The sequence below is a fragment of the Coturnix japonica genome, chromosome 1 (genome assembly GCF_001577835.2).
Source record: "Coturnix japonica isolate 7356 chromosome 1, Coturnix japonica 2.1, whole genome shotgun sequence".
NCBI lineage: Eukaryota > Metazoa > Chordata > Aves > Galliformes > Phasianidae > Coturnix > Coturnix japonica.
In genome coordinates, this window is record NC_029516.1 from 16,749,876 (window position 1) to 16,768,394 (window position 18,519).

An 18,519-nucleotide genomic window follows, 5' to 3' on the forward strand; every position below is an offset into this window, starting at 1 on the left:
ACATAACATTTCTTTTCTAAAATACATTTAATTCTGCTGACATGACCCAAAATATCAACAGCACCTTGATTATTTTTGTTGTTGGGCATACATATACACTCCCTTCTTTAAAATTACTTTGGCTCACAATTTAATAGTGAGCCTCCAACTTTGCATCACTACTATGCAAAGTAATGTTTACAATTACAACAGCTGACACCAACCTCCTTTACACTTCATTACCTGATATATAACACATGCCTCAACTAAAATAAATTCAGGCAAGCTGAGAAGAGTTGTTAGAGCATTAGTTTCCCCTATCTCTCTAGCGAAAATTTTGACTGAATGCTTGTTTTAAAAATTTTACTTCACAAAAGCTTTCTGACAAGCAAATTTTCATATGACTTTCTTGTTAAATAAGTCTTCCTCCAAATCTTTCTACACCAAACCCAGAAACAACTTCTTGCTGACAGACGTTACATTCAGAAACTGACATTTCATCAACTTAGTTCTTACCAAACACCAAGCGCTGTATTGTCTAGAAAAGCTAAAACCAACATTTTTTTTAGTGCTAAGAGAGACACATTTTTAAGACATACAGATCATGGATCAATTGAGAACTCATCTTCAGCATCATCTCCCACCATAGATGATATGTTACCAACTGTTATGTATCAACACTGTCACTGTATCCACAAATACTCATGCTGGATGTGAATATATGGGGACAATCTCTTTTCCTACAGAGACTGTAACTTAACAAGAGCCAGAGAGAGAATTACATAAATAAAACTGTTGAGCAAGACGCAGCACTATCACAGTTTCTTCTACTATTCATAAGTCAGTCAAAACCATTTTGTGACTGCGACTGGTGTTCTTACTAAAATCTTCACTGCAGATATGACTTTAATCAGCAGCAGTTTTAACTTCTATTTTCCAAACAGCAGCTTCAAATAACCTTACAATAGCAGCAACAGCTAAACTTTCACACCTTATTTTTAATGAAAAATTAAGTACTTAAAAAAATAAAATAATAATGGGGCTGCAAGTTTTTAAAATTCCAATACTGGTCGTTATGTTCTAGGCAGAGAAAGAAGTGACAGCATAAATCATTCTTTCAGAGGTTTTCTTGTTCCTACAGCAGGTGAGGTGTTACATAAGCCAAAATCTTTGGGGTTTAAAGCTGCTCACTGATATATCATCACCTTCAAAAGCATATCATTACTAAGCTCTAACGCATGGTCATTAAGAAGTAATTTGAAACCATGGAATGCTTCTTCCCCCATCAAATTTGTTCTAGTAAACAAACATTACACAAGGATCACAAATACCTTCTGCTTGACATGCTGAAATCACTTTCAGAAATTCTGACTGGTAAATACACACAGCTTTAAGCAATTTTAAAGTTTTTTTTTTTTTTTTTTTTTTTTTTTTTTTCTTTTTAAGATACTATGCATTTTACTGGAATAGAGCTTCAGCATGAACTTATACTTGTATGTAACTTAACTATGCCAAAAGTAAATCTAGAAGTTGAACCAACAGATCCTTGGACTCCCTGTCTTGTTCTTGTTATTACCAAACAATACTGTTCAAACTTGAACACAATAAACTAGTATATCTAATCCTTACTCCATAAAAATTTGCATTTTTCTTAGTGTCAAAGAAGAAATTTAGTTTGAATCTTTTAATGAATTACAGAAATACAATTTTTTCTCTTCTTTAATCTTTCAAACTCACAGAACACTGAGGTATTATTTCCAAGAAGCATAAACCTAATGAACAAACAACATCTGATCACGTACCTGTTGTGTGTTTCGTTGTGACTGCAAACTGGACTGCAGCCTTCTCAACAGAGGAACACCATTCCTAGACAGCCTTTTAAGCAACCAGTAACTGTGCACTCGTTCAACAAACTGCTTCTTCCGCTGAATGGCCACCTGATTCATAATCTTATTTAATCTAAAATATAGAAAAATTGATATTGTATTTTTTCCAGCAAAAACATATTTGTCTGTGGAAGTTAAATATCAGACATACATGTACATATGAATCACGAAGCAACAGCAATGATCATCGCACTAATTTCCACCAATTACATTGCTTTCAGTACAAACATCTCTTCACAGTAGACTATAATCAAACAGGCTGGCTTGATACCATATTTCTATCAGACATATTAAGGTACTTTAATGCTAACTGATTCTAAAGGACATAAATTTTTTCATGATCATCACTTTTCTCAAGAACAATCCCAGTTTAAGGCAGAGAAGAAATTCTAATGTGCATTTCAGAATAACTTTCTTATTGAAAATAAAAAATAAAGCTTGACAATATCTTCACACAGAATTAGTAGTTTATTTCAAAGACAATACACCTTTAAAAAGTACAGAAAACCCTTGGTGGCTGTAGAAGTTTGTCTTTGTATGACACTAATGCCTTCGCAAAATTAACACGAGATGTCCCAGTGTACCAATCACCTCTACTATTAGGAGGGTTGTTCATTCTTTGGGGGCAAGGGTGAGCCAGAGACGGAAAAGGATTCCCCCTGAGCTAGATGTAAAAGAGTTATAGAAAGGATAATATGAATGAACATAAATCTGTTAATGCTTCCTTCAGTATATTTCCTGCTGGAAAATTATACAGTGCATAACCATAGAGTTATCAAAGATTGTCCAGCTGAACGTAACACCAAACCAAACAAAATTAAGTTCAAGAGAGGTGTCTGATTTGTAGGACACTACCAAGAGACACTTAAATAAAAATTCTAAGCACGCCCATATGAATTTTTCAGTTTTTCCCTTTTAGTATTAGAAATAAAGTAGAATCTCAGCTAAGTGTCAGAAGAAATGTATTCAAATACCTAAACAAAATGCAAAGTTGTGAGCAAGCCTAGAGTAAAATGACTTTTAAGAATCATCTGGAAGCTTGCATGGTATTTTTCAAACAAACATGCATACAAGTCTATCCTGAGTTAACCAAAGGCCATCTATCCCTAGTTGGTTTTTTGCTATGTACAAGATAAGGTGCAGCAGTTCTACTCAAGGCTACCCTAAACGTACCTACAGAATTTTCAATCATCACACGGTACAGGCAGTGCCAACAGAGGTCTTCAAAATACAGTGCCATTGTTTCCTTTGTTTCTTCAGTATCCTACACAAATTCTAACATAACCTAAAGGAAGCTTAGAAAGCCTGTTGAAGTCTTTTGCTGACTTAAGAGAGGCTACCACACACACAAAAAAAGGCCTTGATGTGACCATAATAAACTTTACACACAACAGAAACAGTTAATTATACAATGTAATAACAAAAAGGTACGAATACAAAAAACAAACCACCAATCAACCACTACACACACACACAAATTACTGCCATGTCACTCTCTTGGAAACAGCAAAAGCTACTGAAACAAGTCAAAACAATGCAATGAAATATATACCTGGAGAGATCTCAGAATCATAACTCTATATGAAGCAAAGTGCATTGGCTTGATGCCCATCAGATGTGGCAAGACTAACCAAACATCTTTAATTACAGCTTCAAGTACATTTACCCATTCACATAATGAACTATTCTTTTCTGAGATAATTATGATAGTGAAGTGTTAGAATAAGCTCAGGAGAGATGCTTGCAGAAGATATCCAGCTCTTAAAATACAAACAAATAGAAGGCAATTCACTGCAAAAACTACCTAGCAAGCTGTAGCAATCTACTGATCTCTTCCTACGCTCCAAATAAAACCAAACACTGGCTGCTCATATTTCATTTAGACACCAGGCTTCAGCAGCAGCAAACACTGCAAATCACCTGTTCATTTCCCAAAATACAGAGGTCAGATGTTTGTCACACCAAGAGCCTCCACAAAACAGATTATCTTAATGATACAACAAGAGGTTACATCTGCTGCTAGTCCCTAAAACCCCACTAACTATAGCACAGTCCCGTGAGCAGCTTTTTGCTTCGTCAGATGCTCCCACAAAGCCTTCCAAAACACTTTGGATGACAGATGATAAAATCATTTGGGGAAAATAAGACAGGATACACCTTCTGCTGTAGAACCTTAGAAGTAAGCACAGACAACGCTTTCTGAGACTCCCATCCCTTGACATAGATTCCCCATCAGGAAAGAGTCTGCCTTGTGCTCACAATGATGCATTAAGCTGTGCTGAACTTGAACACTCACATGAAATTAAGCACACGTTATGCACTGAACTTTAACTAGTTTCCTTCTACTACATGAGATAGAAAGAAAGTCTGAAAGTTTTCAGTTTTTCAAACCCTTCAAGGTCTTGAAGGAGCTTGCTGCACACACCACTCACATCCCACAGCCCCAGCAGATGTTAAATTATGGGTGAGGAAAAATAACCAACTAAACAAACAGAACAACAACAAAAACTAATCAAACACACAAAAAAACTTATTTATTCAGGGCAGGTAAGAGAAATCTGTTAGAAGAGTTAGTAGTTTTGCAGGACAGGACTGATTGGTAGCACTGTCAGATCCCCCAGAAAGAAGCGAGACTTGCAGAGAAAGGTAGGTCACCTCCCAGAACTACACGAAATCCCACAGTGATTTATCTTTAGAAATAGTAGACAAGGTTCACTACATTGAACAGGCTTTTTTTTTTTTTATCCTCTGTTGAGATTGCCAAAGAAACTAAGATTACTATTTTAGAGATCTCACAATGATGGTAATGTAGGAACACACATTTGGAAGATAATGCCAGAAGTATCACCTCCTCAATCATAACTGACCTTACGTATCTCAGGGGAAAAAAAAAAAAAAGCCACAACTACAGTGATCACAGAAAGGAAGCAAAAGAGATCAGAATTGTCCTTGCTGTCCATGTTTGTTAGATAAAAGAGAATTTGCTAACACGAAATACCTGAGAAGCCTTGTGAAGTGGACCATGTTAAATACTAAACATTTTCCTTTCTAAATATTTAAACAATTAACACAACTAAGCTAAACCGAGAGCAGAACACGTGGTGCTTCCATGACATTTGGTGTGTTAGGTAACTGGTCTTACAATAAGCGGTACTTGGTTTCAGGCTGATAAAATTGACAGTAACAATGCATGAACTGACACCTCAGGCCAGCCATTTTCTCAACCAACTCTCTGACCACTGCAGCCTTTTGGATGCTCTCATACCACCAGGCACACTCTCTGTACTGCTTGCATTCCAACACTACAGATGTAAAACCATTTTTCAGAACTACTGCATTGGTGTCACAGACAACTGGAAAGCTGATATGGTACCCTCCCCCAGTCACATTTGTATCCAACTCTAAAGCACTGCTATGTGTAGTACAAACATAACACAGAAACAGCCTACAATCCCCTGCTTCTCTTTAAAAAGAGAGTGGTACTTTTCCAGTGGAAGCTTTCCAACACCAGCTTTTGAAGCCTGAAACTACTGTCTAACCGAGGATAAATTACAACATTAATTACAACACACTTAGAAGAACAACAAAAGGAACAGAAGAGAAAACTGTTTCATTCTGAAAGTTCAAGACAGACTCAATTAATATAAATTAAATTGAAAGTTAATACATAACATCTTTGGTGCGATCTTTCTTTTGAATCAGTTGCTCTACATTAACCCACGCCCCATATGAAAAGGTTTGACATCTACCCTGACAACAGTGGTGCCCAATGCACTGGTCGAAGAGGAATGGATTGTGAACAGTAACATTTAGTCCCGTTGTTCTTCTTCTAAGTACCTAATATATTTTTCTCCAACCCAGGAAATTTGCTGCTGTCATACTAGCAAAGTCACAGCTTCCTCCTTCCTACTCACAACTGCCTTCCTCTCCCAGTTTCAGCTACATGTCACTCTGGCAGCTATGACAGTTACAAGAAAGAGTGAAAACAGCATCTTTGGTGACTAACCATGCGGCAGTTTCACACAGGAAAACTGCCACTTTTTTATTAATCACCTCCAACAGCTCCACAGACCACATTTGCTTTCTAACCTCAGAGTTTCAAGTATTCTAATATCTGAAGACTTCTACAGCATCTCTCTATTCCCCAGTTTTGAAAATATAAATGAGAGAAAAATTCCATACTAAAGCTAAGGACATTATTTTTCCAGCATTACTATAGTAACTCTAGTTGAAGTCTTCACATAAGAATCAATAAGACCAAATACCCACTAAAACCAATCATTTTTAATAAACTAAACATGGTATTTTACTATACAGGCCATCAGCCTCCAGTTTCATCACCCAGTAATTTTGTATCTTCCTTTATCAATCATGGCTGTGTTAAAGCTACATGCAAAAAAACAGCATAAAACTGTACTGAAAATCACTAAAAGAGCAATCTTTATACCCACGAACAATAAAGTGCTGAGCAAATAAAATACCCCTATTTTCAAATACAAATACTGCAGATACGTTTTTAAAAGCTGTCAGAACAAAACACAAAACATCTAAATTGATTATCTTGTTACTGAGGAGACTCAATATCAAGAGCAGTTGAACTTTTAAATCTTGCTCTGTGAAGTTCCACAGAGCACTGTGAAACTCACAGGAAGCAAGGGGAAAAAAAAAAAGACAAATCAACTACAGATGGTAACAGTGATTCCACTGACACTAATTGGATGAGAATTAACAGAAAAGCAAAGTAAAAAAAAAAAAAGCTACAGAAGTTTCTATTTTGGGAGTTGGAATGAATTCTGGGGACTTGCCAACTATTCCTCTTAGTTCTACACATGAAATCTTCAGCTTCTGGAGATGCAGCAGTTTTATGTTTTAAAAATTCTCCTAATAAATTTGTCCTGTGCAGTCTCTTTTTCAGATTCTCTGAAGATCTAATAACACAGATTTTATTCATAGGTACACATTCTTAAGTTTTAAAGTGACTTCAGGTTACTATTTGCTACATAAAATTTATCAGCACTTCATTTGATTTTGACTGAAAATGTAGGAAACACTGCTTCAAAACCATGCTTCAAAAGATTATGAAACTGAGCATCTGTATCTCTACTTGCACAAGCGGCTTACAAAAGTTTCTCTAAACAAGAAAGTAGAATACTGAACTTAAGTGTTAAAAAAATCCTACATTAATTCTAGCCAATTCCCGATTAGTTATAACCAGCTACTTAGTTCCTACCATAGCAATTAACTTTGTGACCTTCCAAACTTTTGGATAACAAAATTAACTAACTAAAACAAAACCCAGCAGTAACAGCAGCAACAAAATGCTGCCACACTGGAAAACTTCCTTACTCCTCACAGTAAAATCACATGCATATATTTTCACCCCTTTCTACACAGATAACTTATGTAGTCATGACTTTTCAAGCGTTCAAAGTTTTTTTTTTTGGTACTTTTTTTTTCTATTTGTATCTGTCACAACCATACTGCCTATGATTTTGAACTATTATCTCAAAAGCTAAATTTGCATCGAAGTACTAACCAAATAAAGAATCAAGTAAAACTACCTTTTCTCTGTAACTATAGAAAACTTAGTTTACTAACTCTTGTGCATTCTGTAACTTGGACCACTGAACGAAAAAAAATACAGGAAAACATTCTTCACACAATTCATACTGAAATTCTTGTTTTCGTATTGTACTTAAAAAATGCATCACTTCTGTAACTGCCACAAAAACAAAGTCCACTCAATCAATGAAACGCGAAAGAATTGAAGGGGAAAAAAACAAAAACAACAATTAAAATAGCTTTGGTGTTTTACTACTGTGAAATTTAGGCAATGAATTTTGAATCTTACTAACTGTAAATCAAACACTTGGAGGATCACAGGATGCCAACCACGCATCTGAACAAAATATCTAACATATTTTAATTTCTATTTTAAACTTCACTGTTCTGCATATGTGAAATAAAGACAAAAAAGAAGGAAGTAATATCTACAGTTTGCTCCTCTATTGCCCTTGCCAAAAGAAAGTGTTTAAATATGATACATCCTTTCCACCTTGAGGAGGGGGAGGGATTGTTGCCTCTCAGAAATCAGTCACATCTGAATATTATTGCCAGATACACAAGTTACCTTTTTTTTTTTTTTTTTTTTTAAATGAAAAACTTATTTTTCAAACTATTAAAAAGTCATATTTACTTATATGCATGTACTAATTGTCATCTAACAAGGCAACCAAAGCCAAAATTAACTGGTTGAACACAAAGCTCCAAAGCCACAGTACCTTTCATTATCATTACTGTTGGCTTTAAATAGCACTGAGACAAAGCTAGTGATCCCCCTTGTACTCTTTTTCTGGTTTGGGTAAAATTATACCTTTAGTGAAGCAAAAACATAGGCTGACTTCAACAGATGATTTCTACATGTATCAGAAAATGTTTTGAAGTTAATCAGTCCTACAAAAATCATCATCAAAGTGAATAACTGCTGATATTCTCCCTTCCGCTTTACACCTAGGTGGTTCCACCATGTAATTTATTAGGTACAACCATAAGGTGACATCATGTTCTCCTATAATTAAAGTATTTCCACATCACTGTGTGAAAATATACAGACATGTATACTCAAGTACAAATTATTTAAAGATATCTAGATTTATATGGTTTCAATTTTTTTGCAACACCTGACTTTTAAAGTATTACTCAATACTTTTTCTAATGTTGAATTTTAAGTAACATGTTTTACTCTTGTCCATGCTTAGAAGGAAGAGAAAACCAATGCACTAAAGCCCCTAAGCTCTCATGTCACATATGCGATTAAGAAGCGACGTCCATGAGTACAAAGTGATAGTGTCTCAAACTCTTTCATTAACGTTCTCTTCTGGTTACACTATGTATCACCACTCTCTCTTCAGTCATTTTTCTGGTCCATATTTCATTTTAGAGTCCACAAAGAGTCCTATGACTTGTATACCATGACAACATTATATTAAGAAGTCCTACTGTATAAATTATGAAACAACAGCAAAAACCCTCACTGATTCTACACTGATATATACAGCAATGGAAATCTATTTCTACTACCAGGAACAACATGCTCTTTAATCACAGCAGACAAACAGAAAATTCAGATAATATGAAACATAAAAATGTTAGCTTCTAAAAACCTGAAAATATCTTTAGCTTTTCAATAACCTCTCAGTTATCTATTTGCTACTCCCCTACTTTCACAAAATTTTTAACAGTATGATATAACACAGACAACACACATGAAAAGCAAGTCTAATGCCTTATCACTAAAGCAGTGACTCTTGACCTTACCTTGTGCTCCCTGTGCAAGTGCAGCATTTGAAATGCTTTCCTAATTTCAGGCACTACATATATACCATGCTGAAACAGAAACTAAGAATAAAAGCATCTATTTACTTCCAACTGTCTGATTCCCCTTAATAAAATACCTGCATAAATGTTATTTTAATGATGCAAATAACACAGGGTCTCAGCATGTGTTTCCAAATTACTGAAGATTAAGTATTTTATTTACCTTTCCCTCAAGTATATGCCCATAAAATCCTGGTTATACAACATTTTTTTCAAGGACACAAATACCAATACTGACTTTGTTTTGCATAAAACAATCACATCTTAGACGCCTCTTTAACAAGATCAAAAGATTACACCAAAATGATGTTATTTGTGCTACAGAATCAAGCACTCAAGAATAAGAGAAAAACTGTAATGTTTGCTGTGAAAAACTAATTCACAGGGTAAGGCAGCTATTAAAAAGGATGATGATAGCCAACAACAGAAGGAACAATTCACAAGAAAAGGAGTACAGAGCCAGTACATGGTAACTCAAACAAATATGAAGGAAGTCTTAGATTGTCAACTCAACTGTAGAAGTCAAAATTTCCTACCTTCGAAGTTTTAGACCTGAAATGTAAGAAAACACTTCCCATACTTAATTAGAAAAAAGACTCTTATCTAACTATGTGAAATTCAACCACCGTATATCATCAGTGAAGCATGAGCCCTGCAGATATTCAGTGCAAAATCCACCTACCACTACTTCCAGACAGATCAGCTGGTGGCTGCAGGAGGCCTGTGTCAGTGAGTCAAGTACTGTCTGTACAGCATAATCAACAATTCAGTACTTCATATTTAAAGAAGAATTGAGTAGAATCTCTGACTAAAGAACACTTATATAGCCAGGAAGGCCAGATGCATATCCACCCAGAAAATTTCCCAGTGGTTTACTCCAAGCACTAAGCAACTTACTAAGAAGCAAGCAATGAATTCACCTCAATGCTCTAACATGACACACTGTATCTCTGGAAGTGGACACTTATACAGACATCCTGAAAAGCTGAGGTACAAGATGAGAAATGGATGCCCAGAAATAAAAAGTGAGTGGGAAACAAGCATTCATCTCCTGTTATTGACATTCAACACCTTCTGATATTGCGCTCAGCAGTTCACAGATGACAGTCTGAAAGGCCATATAATTAGATCACAAATAACCAAGGCATGATACTACCTACATAATTGTAAACAGTTTCAAGCATAACATTTGCTAAGAAACAATGGTAACTGGAAAGAATACAGGTCTCAAAGCCACTCACAGCAGAATCTAAGGAACAGAGATACAGAAATTCACAAGTTACAAAAAACTGTGTAGAAATGATGATACTTTTTTACAACATTATTTTTAACGTATCTTAAAACAAACAGAGGCATTTCAGAGAACAGAATTACTAAAATGGTGATAGTAAAATGTTCAGGTTTTTACACACATTCACTACACAGATAAGGAAACAAAATATATCCCTACTACATTCAACTAAACATAAATGACAAGGAGTTTCTCCAAGCAGTTGTGTTCAAATTAGCATTTATGTACTACTGCAACTACTATCTCTAAAGAACCAGCCATGAACACGTGTAGTCTAGGTATTAATGATGAAGAAAGTAAACCAAAACCAAACAGCTCCCCAGGCGTTCCTCAGTCCTCACAGATGGAAAGAATAAGGTTCATTTCATTTTTTTTAGGGGAAGAAAATAAAAAATAAAAATAAATAAAATAAAATAAAATAAAATAAAATAAAATAAAATAAAATAAAATAAAATAAAATAAAATAAAATAAAATAAAATAAAATAAAATGCACCAGTGTTTAAAGCTGGAGCCTATTTTTTCTTCTCTGCAGGTGAATAATTGCTCTTCTTAAAGTTTTCTGGGAAGGTAAATCACATTCCAACTCCAAGGAAAGAAAAAACAATTCACATACTTAAGAACAGATTAAAGGCACAATTTAAATGAAGACAGATACAAAACACTTCACATAATTTGTTACTAGTATATAGGTGTGTAATTAACTCCACATCAAAAACACAGCTTTTCTAGACAACAACAACAAAAAAATAAAAAATTGGACAACTGAGAGTTGGGAAAGGAAAATAAAATTCACCTTTTAACGTGCCCATTTCTGTTTTGCTTTCAATTCAGATATTAGTTTTCCAGGACTAAATGCATCCTTATCAAAAAGAATATTTAAGAATCTTCTTGCATGAAGACAATACATTTATAACAAAGTTAAAAACTTTAAGTTTTTGTGTTTTTGTTTGTTTTTGTTTTTACATTTCTGATATAAAGTATCATTTGAATGTGTTATCCCAACAAACATCCATGTATACAGTAACATGAACCTGAGCATACATGGAATCTCTCAGTAGAAAGAAATCAACAGTCTTTATATATCTGCTCCTGGAAACTAAAAACACTTTAAAAAAATTCTGATGATGGCATCCCTTCAGTGTCAGGGTCTGACTTCAACAAAAGTCATCTGTGGGTAGAATTGCCAAAGCTACAACTAGGAACACACATTCCAGTTCTCAACTCTCATTTAGTCCAAGTTCTTTCTGTTGGCAAGAAGACACAAAATAAAAATCAATCAGGATGATATTCATTCAGGTAAGTTGTTTTTATAAGCTTTCTCCCATGGACAACAGTATTAGTTCGTATAACATTATCTGCTGCTAACTACCAACTTAAGCCTTTCATTGGTGCATCACTTAACAAAAATAATACAATTGTGCCAAGTGAGCCATGACACAGAACAGTGCAATCACCTGATGATGTCTGTAAACATCGCACAGGAGGCTAAAGGCTGACAAAATTAGTCAGTGAGTACCTACATACATTAGTAGTCCTTATTACAGGAAAACTCTCATCTCCAAACACTGTTTAGACTAATTTAACTGGTTTTCAAACGTCCACCACCTGATACTTGGTAGCCAGCTTTCAAAAAGCATTGTTTATTTATAGCATCTTAAGAGCCTTGTACACGATTAACCTGTACATGGAACTTGTGCCTCTACAGAGAAACTTTTTAATGTACGGTTATTAAATTCAGTAAGAATTTAATTCAAGGGGTAAACAAATATACTGCTGCTGTAGATGCTGGAAGCAAAACAAATAATAAAGACAAACTTGGTTTTAGTCCCAACAGTCCAATTTAATGCTTCTCAGCACAGTATATTATGTCTGAAATGCTCAGCAGAGCTAAAACCCTGTTTTTCTAACCCAGAGCTTTATTCCATTGCTCAAATCCCATAAACATATATTTCCACTACTGAAATGAATTATAACTCAGTTTAGGTGAAAGAAATCTGAAGTGAGATAACGCTGCTCTTTTGAACTACAGTGTAGCTAATTTAATCAAAATTCATTCCAAAAATCTTTAACTCCTGAAATAAAAAGCATTCAAAAAGCAACATTCTGTTCCAATTCCGTTAATTACATATGAAAACAGACTTTAAAACATTCCTGCTTTTTCATTCAAGCATCGCTTCACTAGCCTCACCAGATCTAGAGCCATCTGCCAGCCCACTGATCATCACTGCTAAAATATAAAAATATGGCATGTTAGATGTAAAGGGCATCCTCAGCTCTGATGTTTACATTTTGCACTGAAGTAACAGCTTCTGTGAAAACTTCAATACGCTAATAAAAGAATCAGCAGAAGTTCTTACAAAGGACAAATTCGTAAGCAAACGTGGTGTTAAAACTCTTTTGCACACACATTAGTTTTTGTTCAAGAGAAACTGTACTAAAGTTATGGGACCACAGATATGCCAGCATAATTCTATGGGAGAGCACATTCATGTTGAGTTACACAAGTAAGACTGCATTACCTAAAGTATGAGAGGTAACAAATTCACCCAAGTCTTCATAAACGCTATTGCATTTGTGAAACATTAATGAAGATATAGGAAAAATATCCTGAGAAATTATTTTGTACCACAAGGAAAATACCTCTTGGAAGACCCTTTTGTACCTGCATAGATCATACAGTACATGCTTACATTTAAGTTAGGTAAGATAAAAACATTATTAATATCCTATACATGCAAATCTAATCTTCATTTTGGAGTTCTCAAGATAGGAAAAGAAGTTTGATTACCAGCTTATAAACACGGTTAACTTTGAGCTTGTTTTTTTTTTAAATAAATGTCAAGTACATCAGCTATTTTGAATTTCGAAGCTAATTTTCAAAAGAACAGCAGACAACAGAGCACACAACATGATGTGGTCTGACAAAGTAAAAAAAAAAAAAAAAAAAGGAAAAAAAAAGGGAGTTTCTGAAAACAAGGCAGACCTCAGACCTCTTCCTAATTCCTCTAAAGAAGCTACAGCATTTTTAACACACTGTCAACATACAGAATTTACATTACTCTCCTGAGCACGATCGTTGCCAAAGACAGAAGAAACGGACAAAAACTTCTAAGACTCCATCTAAAAGCATTGGCTTAAAATTAAACAGATAAATTAAGTAAAGGTTTCTCTCACTTGGATGGTTTGCTTACCTCTGGGGGGGAATATAAGGAGCAGATACAGTTGGCATAACTGTACAGGGTTCAACAACTGTTTTCTTGGCTTTTTTTGTCTTTTTTCTGACTTTTGATGTAGACCTAGCAGTTCTGACTGATCCCTCCTTTCTACAAACACCGTTTTTGATTTCAGCTTCTCCATAAATATTTAGAGGTCTCCGTATGCAACCTGGTGGAGTATGTACATCACAATAGGCAGTCTTTTTTACAGAGAATGTTGTCCCACTGCCGGTCAGTTCTTTCACAGGTTCCATTTTCATATACAGACCAGCCTTTTGAGCACATGTCACATGGAATGCAGTATAGCAGTTTGCTTTGTGGCACTGGATGCAGGCACCAACACCTTTCTGTTTACAGAGGTAGCACGTTAACTTCCATCGGGCTGGGGGAATGTTCCTGACACCATCAATTGGCTCAATAAAAACTGTATTGGCAAATCCAACCTCTGGAATCCACAAAGCACACACAACATGTCCCCAACGATCATCATCAGTCTTTTTAAAGGCACCTCCCTTGTTTGGGCACAGCACACAGTCTACAGGCCGAGAACGGGACTGCAGACAGTGTCTGCAGAGCCACTGGCCCTCAGGTATATATGGCACCCCATAGCATTCCTGATGTACTGCTAAATTACACATATCACAAAACAGGATTACATTGCTGTTCTGACATTCACCATCCATGCATATACAACACACTGCATCTTCATCTATTAAAGACTGATGATCACCCTGTTTTTGGTTCTCACAATAAGACTCTTTCTCAAACCTATCCATAAGGAATTCAAACATGTTTTGGGAAACAACTGACACTCCATCACTTTTCCGTTTTTCATTAATTATTTCTAACCACGCATAATCTTCCTCATCCATGTCATACTCGACTTCATTATCAAGTTCTTCCGCTGACTTTTCAATGAACTTATAATAAACCGGAGGTCTCCGAGGAGCTGAAGGGGGACTGTATTCAACAATCCGTACTTTTGGTTCTGGAAGAGGAGCTGTTGTAGCAGGTATGCCATGTGAGCTCGGAAGAGCTTCATTTTTCTTTTTCACTTTGTTATTTTTATGCCGTTTGCTTCTTAGACAAACTGGGGGTCTTTCACTATTTTCTTTATTGCTGTTGCATTCACTCATTTCCTGGGCTGTAAGATCATCTTCTAATATAATCTCTAAAGGATCAAAGATACTGATCCTATGTAGGCGACCTTCAATTTCTATTTCAACCATTCTTTGAGCTTGAGCGTAAGTCAAGGTTTCTCGTGTGGGGGAGTGCTTAATACTGCATGGAGAAGAAGAATGCCTTGTTGCCGATACTCGATGACATCTTCCTTTCCTCCTCATTTGGTAATGTTTCCCTAAAATGAGAGCAACAGTTAAAATTATGATCTCTGAAAATTTATATAAGAAGATTAGTTTCATTACAGTAAGAAGCAACTTCAGTTCTATGGCCCCAAACTACCTATCCAACCTTTTCCAAAAGAAAATTAAAACAACAACCCTAGCTTATCCAAGTATAGCTGTGCTTACACAGTCCATAACATAAAAATGCTTCAGAAGAGCTAACTGTAACAACTATAGGGAAATAATAAGAAAGGCTCAGACAAAAATGATAACTGTTACATTGTAGGAAAATCTTTAATACAGTATTTCCATTTGCTGAGTATGTGCAGTTCTTTTCAACAGCCTGAAATCTTTTTTCCTCTAGGTCTCACCTCTAGAAGAACTGACATAATCCTGGAAGAAGAGTAAGTTTTCCCCACAACTTTATTCCATGCAATTTTAAAATCATATTAACGATTCCTTTATTACCCCCATACTTAGAGTTAGAAAAACATTCATACCTCCAAGGTTAACAAAGCTTTTTTAAAAAAAATCACAGAATTGTGGGGGTTGGAAGGGATCTCTAGAGATCATCGAGTCCAACCCCCCTGCCAAAGCAGGTTCCCTACACCACGTCGCACAGGTAGGTGTCCAGGCGGGTCTTGAATATCTCCAGAGAAGGAGACTCCACCAGCTCCCTGGGCAGCCTGTTCCAGTGCTCCGTTACCCTCACTGTAAAGAAGTTCTTCCGCACATTTGTGCAGAACTTCCTAAGCTGAAGTTAGAAATACTGAGTGTATAGTTCTTTACCTAACTACATATCCACAGAAACGGTTTCTGTTTTTAAGAATTATATCTCCATATTCAGAAAGTTATTAACAGTGTTTTATTCTTTTATCTAACTCCCACATTAGCAGGCTGAATCCCATTCAGTGTCAGAACTTTCAAATATAGTGATATACACAGAATGACAAGAACAGAATTCAACTCATAATGTAAATATGAAATAGGACCGCAGTTAGGAAATGCTCAACTTGTAAAGTAGATTTGATTTATACTGAAAACATGCAAAATGAGAAGCTGAGTGTGCATGTACACAGACACACGCCCTCATCCCTCAACCCATTCTCATAGCTTTCCTCATAGCAAGAGTAGGTAAATAACTTCCAGTCTTTCAGTCCAAATCCAAGCTCTTTATAAAATGAAACTTACATAACTTTCTAGTTTCAATACACCTACCGCAACAAGGTCAGCCTCTGTTACAAATACCACATCATAAAAAAACCTAGCTTTTTCCCTCCCTATGAAGCACCATAACTAGGATGGGAACTCAATTTGATTACAAAATATAACTGAGAGCTTCCATGCTTAAACCCTTTAAGACAGTTCTTTTTCTATCAAGACTGAAAAATATTACAGAACCATTCATGTCAAGCCTACAAGCCTCTTCTATCTTTCTCCTTTTCTCTCCTTGATAAATCACTAATAAAACAAACTTGATCTGTAACGAACTACTTAATCTATTATTACAGCCTCACCATTTAAATCCTCATCAATCAGAAATTGTGCACTTCATGCCTTTTTTCAGTTAAAATAATTCTACTCACATTAACATGTCAAAAGAGCTCCAAGCACGACTATTGTCAGAGCAGTATAATTACTTCAGGAAGAAAACAGCAAAGATCGGAATGGTTGACACACAGAATAGTGACTTTTTTTTTTGATCAGTCTATGATGCCACTTTCAACAAGTCTTTAACTTCTTTTAATGGAGGGCGAGATAATGTAGGCAGATAGCATTTAAAGTAGCCTTTTAGAGAGTCTTATCTATCTGCTCTCACAAACAAATCTTCTCTTCCCACTAAGAGAATTAAAAAATGAATCTACACTATCCCTGTTATTCATGTTTGAGTTAAGTATCTTACTCACACATCTGATTTCTATGTAGGTATCTCTTAATTCTTATTAATTTTACAGCACAAGCTCAAAAGCTTAATCATCACATTTTTCTGATCATCTTTATAAACAAGAGATGAATAAAAAAAGATTCCACCAGCTCTTCGAACAAGTGTGAAAGAAACACTTAATAATGATAAATTTATTCATCTGAAATTAGAAATTAGTTTCCACAGTTTCACAACAGATGTTGTAATACAGAGGTAAAAGATAACACAGTGATTCTCATTTGTTTATGAGCATAAATGAAGATTTTTCAGCTCAAACACACTGATGTGTAAATGTATAACAACCCACTCATGTCAGTGTGGTTGCATTTTATGGTATATTTTGGTACTTGTTTTGCATTTAACCAACAAAAACCAACCAAGCACCAGATCATTTAAATTACATTTACCTCACATTTAACTTCAATTTTGTCCTATGTAAAGGTCTGTGTTTTCTTTTAGAGTATCTCTCCCTACAACCACGAACAGACACACAACCAGCCAAGACGTCCATAAGGGCAGTTTTGAACTAATTACTGAGGGAGAGATGGAAAGTAGCCTTCAGAAATGAAAAACTGTGCATATGTGCCCACATTTAATTATCAAGCTTAGCCCAGAATTAAGAGAGATGGGGGAGGAGTGGAAAGCTCGATGTCCAAGCTCTCTCTGCCTCTCTTCCTAAAATTCTTAAGCATGGCTGCAAGAAGGCAACAAGAACAGGAAGAAAATATTTTAAAGCACATTCTTGCTCAGGATAATTGTCATAAATGTCAAACTGTATGAATCAGGATGCTAAAAAAATTATTGAGCCATCATCTAAGCATCTTTCTTGTAACACTCATCTATAAATAATGCGAAATCACAAAGCAAAATGATAATTTGCTGGGAGAATGGATACCATACAAACCTTAAAAGAGCAAACACAGAATTGGAATTGGTACTAATCTGGCTTGCTTTCCTTAAAACTTAAGCATGAATAACTTCAATGTCCCAGAAGCCAAAGAAGTGTCAGCTTTTTATCTTTCATCCTTCCCAGAGAAAAGAATACTTGCAAGTGTCCTATGAATATTCTGGAGAAAGACTGCATTTCTGCATATAGAATTCACGATTAGCAATTGCTTTGCTTTTCCTTGCTAATTAGCAGACACCTTTCTTCCCTCTCCACCATCCCGCAGGCTGTCAGGAATGAAGACCACTCGACTATGACATCAGCTCCATTCTATACCGACATCACACCTTCAGCAAAAGGAGGTGATTCCTGTTAGCACTTTTCAGCCTCTCAGAACAACAGAGATCAAACAGGAAAGTTTGCAGCTCCCCTCTCAGCACTGCATCAGCTGCCTGGGCAGAGAGGCACCACTGACACTTCTCCCTCACCAACAAGAGTGCGCACAGACAGCTGTTTGTGCAGAACGCATGGTAGGAGGCTAAGGTACTTTTTATTAAGGAGCAGGAGAGCTAAAGCCAACAGGAAAGGTACAACGGCAAGCGCTTCTGATCAAATTC

The 18,519-nt window shown here is 35.8% G+C and overlaps 1 protein-coding gene across 9 annotated transcripts in view; it reads right to left on the reverse strand.

The window, feature by feature from the left end:
* BRD1 (bromodomain containing 1) overlaps positions 1 to 18,519 on the reverse strand; it is a 64,371-nt gene that overhangs the window by 35,581 nt on the left and 10,271 nt on the right. For 7 of the 9 annotated variants that reach the window (XM_032442567.1, XM_015852130.2, XM_015852094.2 and 4 more), the window contains 2 exons: positions 13,726 to 15,106; positions 1,782 to 1,938 (listed from right to left, as the gene is read on the reverse strand). In XM_032442567.1, coding sequence (XP_032298458.1) covers positions 1,782 to 1,938; positions 13,726 to 15,092 — 1,524 coding nt within the window. In that variant the 5' untranslated portion in view covers positions 15,093 to 15,106. Of the gene's footprint in view, positions 1 to 1,781; positions 1,939 to 13,725; positions 15,107 to 17,920; positions 18,131 to 18,161; positions 18,486 to 18,519 lie in introns of those variants that run through there. The other 2 variants (XM_015852120.2, XM_015852109.2) reach the window with 2 other exon arrangements.